This window comes from Poecile atricapillus, chromosome 4, assembly GCF_030490865.1.
Source record: "Poecile atricapillus isolate bPoeAtr1 chromosome 4, bPoeAtr1.hap1, whole genome shotgun sequence".
Lineage (NCBI taxonomy): Eukaryota > Metazoa > Chordata > Aves > Passeriformes > Paridae > Poecile > Poecile atricapillus.
The window spans coordinates 15,772,077-15,784,733 of record NC_081252.1 but is presented as its reverse complement, the minus strand read 5'-3'; the positions used below and the strand labels follow the sequence as shown (position 1 = coordinate 15,784,733).

The 12,657-nt window shown below is 37.8% G+C and overlaps 1 protein-coding gene across 1 annotated transcript in view; it reads left to right on the top strand.

Moving 5' to 3' along the window:
- The window catches only part of INPP4B (inositol polyphosphate-4-phosphatase type II B), a 309,603-nt gene that overhangs the window by 260,316 nt on the left and 36,630 nt on the right, over positions 1–12,657 (top strand). The window contains exons 22-23 of the mRNA XM_058837251.1: positions 6,182–6,322; positions 8,993–9,090. Of these exons, the coding sequence (XP_058693234.1) occupies positions 6,182–6,322; positions 8,993–9,090 (239 nt within the window). The remainder of the gene's footprint in view (positions 1–6,181; positions 6,323–8,992; positions 9,091–12,657) is intronic.

Sequence of the window (12,657 nt, the reverse complement as noted above, 5' to 3'; positions counted from 1 at the left end):
GGAAGGTGCAGTAGTTTAACTTTTCAGACGGTGAAGTAGTAGGGATTTTAAAGGTTAGTATGCTCTGGGTTACTCTGCTGTTAAAAAGCTAAAAGTTCCAGTCACTAATACAAATTAATCGGAACAGTGTCTATATTGTGAAGAGTTGCTGGTGCATTGTTCACACACAGATACTCCTAGAAGGTGACAAGGTCATAATTTACCTATGTTGCCTCTAACTGAGAACCCTTGGTTTTGAATGTCCAGAATTTGTATTTCAGTGTGAGAAATGAAACTGCAATTCCAAGAGATACGCCTTGATTGTTTTTAAGATGGAAACAAAAAAAACTCAGATGCCAGTTAGCGTTCAAAACTTAGTGGTCACTTTTAAAAAAAGAAACCTTTTTTAGCTGCTGAAAATCACACAGGACATATGCAATCTCAGAAATCCTTGCACAAAATCACTTATACTTTATGAATCCCACGTAAGTACTGCTGAATATCAGGACATAAACTGCAATACTTCATTAATTTTGGCTATTTGAGGGTTAACAAGATTGGAATGGATTTTTCATTGTTATTATTCTAGTCTAAAGTTCCAAATGTTTTCACTTTTGCCTTCCTTAATACTATCATTATTCTTAAGATGACTAAATTAAATTCAGCTAAAACGACCAACTTTTAGAAATTATATCTTTCCTCTGAAGAGGGCTTTCACCACTGATTTACTTAATTATTCTGGATGACTCACTCTCATCATATGGGCTTTCTGAGAAAAGACTGAAATAAATAACAGGAAGGCTGGAGTATGATAGGCAACACATTGGGAATAATTAAGAATAATTATGATATGTGGATAAAACAGAAGAAATGCATCCTTTGTAAATCACAGCGGTCAAAAATCCTGAAAAATCCAGCATCTACATTTACTGTCTTGCTGCTATTGCTGTTGCATCAGGAGGTCCTGGATTTAAAGGAGACCTGAGCTTTCAGCTGCCTCAGGCATTCTGGATTGATGAAGCAGTCAGTGTCAGAAGGGCTACAGCCTGTGATTGCTGTACTGTACTTACTGGCAGATATTCATTGGACGGGATTGGTATCAGAAAAAAATAAAATCTATGAGGCTTATGTGGAGGAGTCCCTGTCTTAGAGCTGTGGTGGGACTGCTCCTATCAGGCAGCATTGGAAGTCAACCATAAAAAGAGAAGATAGTGAAAAACCTAGGTATTTCTTAATAATTTTTTAAGAAAACTTCATTTTTTAGTTCAGTTTGGTTGTTATATGGCGTGGATCAATAAATGAGACTAAAAGACTGTAGAAATGCAAGACAGAAAATCAAGATACAAATTCTTATCTTGAAGCATATTCACTTGTAATTGTTTTTTCTAGAGAAGTATTTAAGCCTGAGATTCTGTGTGCAAATGAATCAAACAAATTAATCCAAATTGTGTGGCACTGTGTAGCAGTGCACTGACCTGCTGGTGTTGGTAGCTGACACTGGCCACCTGGGGAGGTGAAGTTCTGTTTAAGAACTCACATTCTTTTATTAGAGGCCAAAATATGCACTTTTCAAACATTCTTTACAGAATCACAGAATTACACAATATTTTGAATTGGAATGGAATCAACAGGCATCATCAAGTCCAGCTCCTGGCCCTGCACAGGACATCCCAAGAATCACACTGAGAGCTTTGCTCAAATGCTTCTTGAACTCTGTAAGTCTTGGTGCTGTGACACTTCCCTGGGGAGCCAGTTCAACCTGATCAACCACTCTCTGGCTGAGAAAACTTTTCCTGACATCCAGCCTAAACCTCCCCTGACACAGCTTCAGGCTGTTTCTTCAAGTGCTGTCACAGCTCACTGGAGAGAAGAGATCAGTGCCTGCCCCTCTGCTTCTCCTCCTGATGAAGTTCTAACCACAGAGGTCTCCCCTCAGTCTCCTCTGGGCTGGACAAACCAAGTGACCTTAGCCACTCCTCAGACAACTTCCCCTCAAGGCCTTCACCATCCTCATGGCCCTCCTTTGGACCCTCTCTAATGGCTTAATGCCTATTTTATATTGTGGCACCCATAACTGCCCCCAGCACTTGAGGTGAGGCCGCCCCAGTGCAGAACAGAGCGGGACAATCCCCTCCCTTGCCCACCTGGCGATGCTGTCCCTGATGCCCCCCAGGACAGGGTTGGCTCTCCTGGCTCCCAGGGCACTGCTGACTCACATTCAACTTTCCATAGACCAGGACCCCCAGGTCCCTTTGCACAGTGCTACTCTCCAGCCTCTCATTCTGTCTGTCCCTACATCCAGGATTGTCCCATTCCAAATGCAGAATCTGGCCCTTCACTTGAACTTTCTACGACTGATGATTGCCCATCTCTCTAATTTGTTGAGGTCTCTGCAGGTCTTCTCTGCCCTCAAGGAAATTGACTACTCCTCCCAATTTACTGTCATCAGCAAACTTACTTAGCATTCCTTTGAGTCCTGCATCCAGGTCATTAATGAAGATGTTGAAGAGCACAGGGCCACTGATGGAGCCTGGTAGAACCCCACTAGTGACTGGACACCAGCCTGATGTCACCCCATTCCCTATAATCCTTTGTGCTTGACCCATAAGCCAGTTGCTCACCCATTGCATAACATGGTTATCTAGCTGTGTGCTGGACATTTTGTCCAGAAGGATACTGTGACAGACTGTATCAGAAACTTTGCTGAAGTCCGAACAGGTTGGATCTACTGGCTTTCCTAGATCAACTAGGTGGGTTCATTTGATAGAGTGCATCTCAGAAAGCTGACAGTATCCTGAGCTACATCACAAGCGGTGTGGCCAGCAGGTGAAGGGAGATGGCCTTCCCTCTCTATTCTACTCTCATGTGACCCCACCTCCACTATTGTGTGCAGCTCTGGGACCCCACATAAGAAGGATATGGACCTACTGGAGTCCAGAGGACTTAATGAAGATGATCAGGGGGCTGGAGCATTTCCCGTGGAGGCAGGCTGAGAGACTTGGGGTTTTTCAGCTAGGAGAAGACAAGGCTCTTGGGACACCTTAGAGCATCTTCCAGTATCAAATGGGGCTACAAGAGAACTGGAGAGGGATTTTTTTACAAGGGCATGGAGAGACAGGACAAGGGAAAATGTATTCAAACTAAAAGAGGATAGGTTTAGGTTATACGTTAGGAGGAAATTCTTTGCTGTGAGGGTGGTGAGGAACTGAAACAGATTGCACTATGAAGTTGTTGATGCCTCATCCCTGGAAGTGTTCATGACCAGGCTGGATGGGGCTCTGAGCAACATGGTCTAGTGAAAGGTGTCCCTGCCCATGGCAGAGGAGTTGAAATTAGATGATCTTTAAGGTCCCTTCCAATCCAAACAATTCTATGATTGTGCATATGAACTTTGAGGTATCACAATCTCTTACACCATGTTTTCAAGAAGGCCCAAAACTGGACTAGCACTTAAAGCCACACTGAAGTGATCTAAAACATTGCACTCAGCTTAAAGAAGAGTTGAGTAAAGAACCTCCAAGCTAAGTTGCTGTGACTGACCATGTGTGCTTTTTTTTTCTCTTTTTCAAAGCAAAGTCCATGTAAATTACTTGTTTTGGGCTTACTGCAGTGAGCTAAAGGTGTGCAATTTCAGCCAACTCAAAAGAGCTGCAGGATCCATGACCCCCAGCCATGTGGGGGGTACCTTGTAGAAGCTTTCTAATAGGACTAGAAGTGTTCGTCTATTTTCATATGTGATGATAACAAATACTAGAGAATAATGCAAAGAAAGGGATTTTTTAAGCAGTCCTGTTAGGCAAATCATATCCATTTAAATATTTAAGACGTAAATTTACACAATTTCTTCTTAAATAGATGAAGATTTATTATTTAGTCTCTTAAAACACATGCTTGGTTTCTCCACTCTGTTTTCCTGAAAGGTCATTAAATGTTAAAAATTATGTACTGATTTTTCCATCTCATTGGAAAAAGTTGTACCCACCTAATCCATCTCCTGCCAAAATCACCTAATAGCTCTGCACTGAATCTAGCCATGAAAGAGAGAAGGCATATGACAATAAAATTTATTGTTATATATCTTTTTCTTCTTTAAGTAGAATCATAGACCTGTAAGTTCCTTGGCAAACTAATGTCAAACAAATCCTCCAGATTTCAGTACCTTGGATTGCTTCTTTTTTTTGCCTCCACTTGACTTCAGTACTATTCCTGGACTTTCTAGACAGCTCTGTCATAGCTTTATAGCCCTTTCCTTCCATCATCAGAAATGCATTGTTTTCATTGTGCAATTGATAGCAGACTTTCTAAAATTACCAAGGATTATCTCTGAGACTTCAAAAATTAATTTGAAACAGAAAAAAAGAAAAAGTCTGATTATTATGATACTAATTTTATCATGTCTAAAGATCAGAATTTCTCAGTGTTCTTTCACATGCAGAGATTTGTAGTGATTTTGGGAGTAGTGAAATGTAACAATGCAGTGATTTGGTGGCATTTTGGTTCTGTAGCATATGCTCTTTGAATTAGACTAAACCAACGTTTCTCCTCAAGCTCATCAAAGCACTCCATCACAGGAGTGTTCTGGTAGCACTTGACAGCAGCCAGGAGGGCTCTCAGGTAGGCTGAGAATTGTTGCTACTTTGCAAAGGTCATGGGAACCACATTCTTTACTATCCTTTTTGCTAACTTTCCATTTCTTCACATAGGTGAATTAAGTAAACAAAGCACAAACTTACCTGGGAATCAGAACTATTTTGGTTTTCCTCCCCTGTCACAGAGACATGTATTCTCCATTCAGGACTGATACTCTCTCTCGGTGGGGAACATTTGGCATTTGTTCAAAGATTGCATGCCAGCTCTAGCCTGTATTAAGCAGATGCTGCTGCCCTTGCTGAATGCAATTACATTGCAGTCACAGGTCTGCACTAGATCCATTTTACTTTGTTCTCTGATATATGAGCAGTATAAAGTTTAAACATGACCACTGGCTCTTCCAAGTGGAACCTGTTTTTCCAAACACTTGAGCTGGTGCCAGTTGTCTCTCAAACTTGCCCAAGGTATCAGAGCTACTGCAGAAACGGACCTTTTTCTTCAAGGTTTTCTCACCCAAATTCTCTATGTGGGTAATCCAGATGGCATTTTTATTTGTTAGCAAGTATGTAATTGAAGAGCTGGAGGGACTTCATGACCATTTGAATAGGTGCAATTATCTATCTTAAATTTACATACAAAACTCGTGTGACTTCCTTGGCCTGACTTCTGTAGACAGGGTAGATCTTCCTTCCCTTCTGTTGCTGTAATACCCCTTGTTGCTGGTGTCAGATTCTAAATGTTTTCTACAGGAGCAAAAATTTCAGCCTCCATTATCAGTCAGCCCTCTCTGATTAAAATAGCAGATCCTGGAAACAAATGGGTTTCCTTCTAGTCTGTTCTTGTTTTTTTTATTTAGATTGATTGCTCTAACAATTAAAAGAAAGCTAATAAAACCTAAGTTGATATCATCCCATTGTTTCTGTTGTGGAGTCAAGCATCAGTTCTCAAAGGCAGGTGAAATCCAGCTTGGGGCTTCCATATGATCAGAATTTGGCCTGGCAGGCAATGTAGCACATTTTTCATAAAGTCAGACCAAACACAAATATAAGCCCAGAACTGCTATATATCATATCCCTTCTTCTAAAACAGGCTTCATGTTTGTGTAATGAGCCTTCAGTTGCTGTTTTCACAGAGACAATTTTGTTATTGGTGATGCTTTCTACCCCCAGGGAGAAAATCGAACCACTGAAAAAAAATTGAGTTTTTCTTTGGGGTTTTATGAAAGGTTTTTGCTCATATTACTTTTAGATACCAGATCAAGTTGTGACTTTGGAAGTAAGTTGTTTTTGTAACTCAGCAAGATGCATTTTAAGAGTTGAGGTATTCTTATTGATATTTGGGTAGCAGAGGTCTTTTTTGCTGCTTTCATCCTTAGTTATATTTTTATTTCAGTAAAGAAGTCAGTTTATAGTTATATACAATTATACCTGCTTTTCTTCATATGGCTTGTTTATGCTCTTAAAACAAGCAAGCTGAATCATCCATTTTTATAGTTCAATTAAAGGAAAAAGGGAAGGATTTGTAAATCTACACATTCTCTATAATTTAGGAAGAATATTTTAAGCAAACCAATCAAGATCCCCATCCTTATTCTTGTTTTTATTTTTCCTAGTGAACATTACATTATAGAGGTCCAGCTTCCAGCAAAGATGTTTGAGCTGCTACCACAGGAGATTAAAGAAGGAAAGCTGCTTCACATGTATCCAGTGCTCTTTAATGTTGGAATCAATGAACAGCAAACACTGGCAGAGAGGTACGAAAAAGTCATGTTTCATTATCTGTCCAAGTACTCCATGCTGGTACAGGATATCTCTCAGGATTAGAAATAAATCCTGTTTGTCATTTGCTCTTGAACCATCTCACATTGACTCAGTGTGTATTTTAAAAGGTATTAAGGGAAACAAACACAAGGTATGAAGCAGTGCAGAACAATGGAAAAGTCTAGATGAAGATAGGACCGTAAGCAGGTTTCATTTCACAGAGTCAGTAACATGTTTCTCTTGGATACAGATGCAAAATGGATTTCAGTTTTCACAGATGTAGAATTTTATTTGTATGCAGTACATTGAAATTCTCAAACAAGAGTGTGAAAATTTAAAATTCTTATATCTTAAAGATGGGGTTGAAGAGTCTGGACAAGTCATAAGAGAAATTTTCTCAGCTTTTTAGGGCTTTTTTCCAGGGTCATGGAGTGGTAGTTAATAATAAGGAATGCATTAATAGTATGTTTGCTGAAGCATGAAGGCTGATACAGTTCTGACGTGTTATAAGTACTCCTCTGCAACAGATTGCTGGAAACTAATTAATTGATATAATAATAGTCAAAGTTTCACCAGCTTACTAATTTTCTCTTCCAAGAGAAGAGTATCTGTTGGTCATGTTTAATTGCTACATTTGTGCAGTGCTAAAACTGCAAGGTAGAAGTCAAGATGCCAACACAGCTACTTTTTTCAACTTTTTTTCTTTTAGCTGCTTTTATTAACAGAGCATCCAAAATACTTATCTTTAGGTTGCATTTGCTATGAGCCAAAAGCTTATAGCAAAAGTGTAGCTGGAGTAATAGAGGGTGACAGTGACAATCCTTAACCTGGACAACACGCAAGAAGTTAAGAACCACAGGAGTTTCACTTCCCACTCTTTGTAGACAGTCAAGTAAAATCAGTCTTTTAGAGAAGACTACTAAAAAATGCCATGGCTTTGTGAATGTTTATGGGAGACTTCTCCACGTTGAATGGTGATACATGAGAAATTTTAGGCAGAAAATTGAAATGGGAGACAGACTGAATCAAAAAAACAGTAAAAACGGGCATTTTACTGGTGAGAGAGTTGGATGGTTGGTTAGAGAACTTCGGAACTTCTTGAAAATGAAAATAGATTATTCTTGATGCCATGAAGAGGAAAGCACTGAGAGGAGTGACATGGCCAAAGTCATAATGTGCAAAACTAACAAAGACAGTAATGACAGTATTGAGTGGGACACTCATTTTTCAAAATAAGAGATAAGGCATAATGTGGCAACCAAGAAACAAGCTGGTGAGCACTTACATGTGTGGGATAGGCAGAAAGTACTGAGTATTGCAAATGTTCTGAAGAAAAATCTGGCAAGGTTTAGAAATAGCCTGATCACCTGGAGGCTTGTAGAGGAGTTGGTATGAAAAGGTGCCTGGCTTGCAGGGGAAGTGGCAGGATGTATTGTTCCCAGTGGTCTTTTTACATTGTGCACAAAGAAAACCATGAGAGAAAAGGTAATACCCACATATATATAAATATGGATATGTACTAATATCTACCAAGCAAACCAATTCAATGCAGAATCAGCTTTTCTGCATGGAATTACAGTCTGCTTTTGTCTTACTTCAAAATATTGCTTAACTCCTAAAGTTATACATTTGTTTTTGAGACTAAAAACACTGCACATGATTTTTGGTGAAAAATATGGGGAGTTTTGTGGAATAAAAAACATGAGAATATAAAAACATTTTTGTGGCAAATTTCTAGGAGATGTTACTCTATTACATAAAAAAGACACCTTTGTTTTTTGATAGAATACACTTGAGAATATTTCTGATTTAAAAGAAACATTCTCATGTGACAGTGCAGCAATGGCTACTGAGGAAGAAGCCAAGTCTTCTCCCTTTGGCCCATTGAAATATTTGCTTCCCTTGTTTATTTGCAGTTTATTTTGCATCTTCTGATCTGTGTCCCCTCCTCTCTACCCGAGTTTCTCACCCACCTCCCTATGCCTCTCTTTTGGTACTCCTTCATTTCCATTTCAAAGCTATTCTAAAGATGAATTGCAAAAACTTGTCCCTAACTACCCAGGGGACATTTGTGTCTTTACAGTCGTATCTCCTGTAGTACCATGAGATTTATTTTCTTGGCATGTGACATGTGGCTGTTGTAGAAATCTTGATTTCAGAAATAGAGATATTTGTTTATATATCTGTAGTTAGTTTGTAGATAAGCTTCTCTTCCACCTTGTGTCACTTCCATGTTGTCCAGCTCTTACAGAAATTAATATGCTTAAGCAACAGCAGCACTAAGAGATAGAGGAGTTGGTGTTGGATTTGGTGCCTATGGTCCCATTTGGAATTCCCCCAAAGTGCATTTCCATTTACTCAGGATTTGTGAGGGCAAAAAGAATAAGTGTTTTATTGAATGTTTGTAAATTGATTGCTTTGTTCATAAATTTTTGGAAGAATTATCCATCAGTGACGACCTTGTTTCCAAAAATTAGTTCCAACACACATGAGAACTTAACTAGTGCGTGTTTGACAAAATCTAATACATTGAGCACTATAAAACAAGTAATACAAAATCAAAGTTATTTATTTATGCAAAGAAATAATTATGAAGGATAATTTATCTTTGTTTTGGTTTGTGGGTTTTGGTTTTTCTCATAATTTATTATGTATTTTCATAGGTTTGGAGATACCACTTTGCAGGAAAACATTAACCAGGAAAATTTAGAACTTCTCAAAGAATATTACAAGTTATTTATGGAAAAAATGCCTCCTGATTGTGAGTACAAAATAATGAGATGTCCAGATGGCTTTGAAAAGCTTTGATGGATAAAGGTTACAAGACAGTAATATTAGCAAAATTTCTTAACTTGTTTCACAAATTTAAACATTTTTTATCTGTACGCAGACTTGCTGATCTCAAGAGTGATTTCAGGTCCAATGCCACAGCTGAAACTACAGAGAGAATGAAGCAGAGGAATGATGAACTGAACAGCTATTTTAAGTTATTAATGTAATACGTTTCTTAATATTTCAAGTAGAGGACAGTCTGTACCTACTGTATTGGTATAGAAATACTTGGTGGGAAATTCCATCAGCTTCAGTCATTCCCTCTGTTCTTATTCTGAAAATGTGTTGAGGTTTGGTGAACCACTGAGAAATCTGCAGATGCAAATACAAGCAATGAGCCATAACATCATGATATTAATAACAAGGTTTAGAATACAAGGCCTTTAGAATAGGCCCTGTATTCCATTTTTATAGAAATTTCATATCATAAACAAAAACATTACTGTGCTGTTACTCTGATTACCAAAAGCAAGGACTGAAAAGATGCTTGCATCAATCTAATCCTGTTAAAGTAGTTTTCATGCCCAATCTATTAGTCCCCAATGTTGCAGATTGTTTAACAGCCTGTTTTTTAAATCCTGTGTAAAGCTTTGGTACATCACTGTGTATGAATACATGTTTATCTCTTATATCAGAATGATTTTAATTTGTTAATAATTTTGACAGAAACAAAAGCTCTCTTCCTAAGTGGTGGGCAGGATGCCCCTCCATCCACACACAGACCTAGTATTTCTAGGATATCTACAATGAAAGTCATACAACAAGTTGGGTAATTAATTTAGAAGAATCTTGCCAAGAAAATATCATCTAAAAACTAACTTCATCCAGATTAGAACTAAGGTAGATCTCATAAATGGATTTGATTATATAAAAGCAAAAATTTGCATGCAGGTAGTATTGGCTGCTTTTCATTAACAGAATTTAAACTTGTACTGCCTTCCTGTAGGATTATTAGTGAGCCACACAGCTCCTAGACTTCTTCCAGACTGTAAAAGCTTTTGAGAACTAGTCTTGTCTAATTCACCATGTCTTTTCTGGATATTGTAACCTTCTTGCTTTTTTCTCTACCTTTAAGAACTGAGTCTCTTCTTTATACAAATTTTCATGCAACACAAAGCACCTTTTGGCTCCACTGCCCTTCTCAGTAGCTCACTGCCAGTATATGGAATCACTCTTTTGCCTTAGAGAAATGTAGCTTTTAAACCATCCCCCTGGGAAAAAGTGAAGCTCTCAAACTTGTTCATTCTGGGGAAGAATTTAATCCCTCCCCTTTTCCCCCACCTCTGGAAGACAAACCTCTATACAAGGCTGGCAGCAGCCCTGGTACTGGGGCCAATTGAGAGGCATTCAGTATTGATGACTCTTTGATGGTGTTGTCCCACCTTTCCAGATAATTTGCTGTAGTGCCAAATCTGTGCTGTAAAATAAATGCAGGATCATCTTCCAAAAGCTGTTAGTTCCAAACAGTGCTCATAAAGCTGAGCAGAATTTGAGGACTCACAGCCCTGTTTGCCAGGCTTTTGCATCCACCCTTGGCAGCCTCCCTTGCCTGCTGCTTCGTTCATATATTCCCTTTCAAAGAATTCAATTTTCCACTCCCAGAAAGGTATTGCCACCTTTGCTATTAGTTTTCCTCTTGTATCTGCATTTCCTCTTGCCAATAATATTCTTGCTTGTAACTAAGCATACACTGACTTTCTATCTTCTTGAAGATGAACATACACTTTATTACTTACCCATTTCTTAACCTCTTAAATTCTTTCAGCTGAAACTGAGAGTGTGCTCCCAGAAAGATTCCTACCAAAAGTGCTGACCAAATATAGCTCTGGTTGAGGCACCAAAGTAGTACTGCTTCTATAGATATGTTAGGGATAGTAAGGGTCCAAAAATGTAAGATTGTTGTTCAGTAATGCATAATTTACTGAAAACAAGACTGTTTGGTACTTCCAGGCTCCTCCCCCTTATAATCTATGAGCCTGATTTGATAGTTTAGTACTGTGGGGGACCCAAGGAGTTTAAGTAATTGATTATTTCCAGTTAAGGTGCAACTCATTTGGCAGTACTATAAGTTAGGAGACTTGCTATACCTGTGGTAAAGTCATCCCTCTGAGATGTTGCATTTTCTGCTGTGAACCAAAGGAAAGCTGCCTGGAAGCAATAAAATGCTTAATAATACATTAGCATAATCTCAAATCATCTTTGTCATTGTGTGTTTTGTGTTTCAAAGAAACAGATGCAGCCATAAGTGTAATACTCTAGAAGATTGTGATGTGATTTTATGTGCTCTGCCTTATCTAAGTGTACAATCAGATCTTGTAATATACAATTAAAACACTCCACATTAAGATTATTGCAAAACTAGTTTGGATGTACTTTTCCCTCCCTTTTTTTTTATTTTTGTTTGTTTGTTTGTTTTTAGTGAGTTTTTTTAGACAGTACAGTATGAGTGAACTTAGTTCTTTTTGAATATATTTAAATTACTTATTACTATGAATCATGGATAAGGGAAACAACAAAATTTATTAGATATAAAAGGTAAAAGCCAGTTGGTAAGAGGGATCATTCAACTTGGATCACATTAGGAGAATGAATATTGACCTCCATTAATACTTCTATAATTTTTATTTTTTCAATTGAGTATAAGTCTTTAGGATGATTTTGGGGCCTGGGTAGTGGGGACTTTTTCCCTAGCTGGATGGACAATTTACATTCTCTGCTTGAAGAAACTGTGTCCATTGATCTATTTAGTTTCACTTTGTTTCACTTGATTCTGAGCCCTTTTTATGTCAAAACTATAATTAAAATTCTTTTTACTTCACCACCATGAGAAGAAATCATTTCAGAAAACAGATTCTGCTTGTTTCTATTGATTTTCAAAGCTAGTGAAGATAAATGTAATATTAGGAAAAACCCTCCTATATATATACATATGAAACAGAGGGGGAAGTTAAATTGTCTACTCTTGAATTTTTGCTAGAGATGTAGGATGAATTAAACTTCAGCTTAGATGCCATACCCAGAACAAGCAAGTAAAATTTTGGATTTTAAGTAAACCTGAAATTATTTTCTACTTCAAAATAAAACCCCATTTAATTTCAGACTGCGAAATATGCTTTGTTACTTTTTAGAGGGGAAACTTAACCTTTTAACCTGTTTAACCTTTATGTTACATTATATAAAAAATGAAGGCACATTTCAAAACAAAAATTAGATGTTTCAATTTGAAAATGAAACCAAAATTTTTGACTTTAAAATATAGAAATCATCCCATCAAAGCAGGTTGTAATACACTCAGGGTTTTTTTTCTGATTTCCATTGAATGTCTGTAATAGCTGATGAACAGAACTACAGCAGAGATTTGATTTTGATTTTCACCATCCATTTATAACATAAAGGTTGAAGATATGTTAAATTTCCACATGAAGATCTTAGGGAGGACAACCTAATACTCAGAAAGGCATAAGGTTTGCGTATTCCTTAAATATTTAACTGGTGA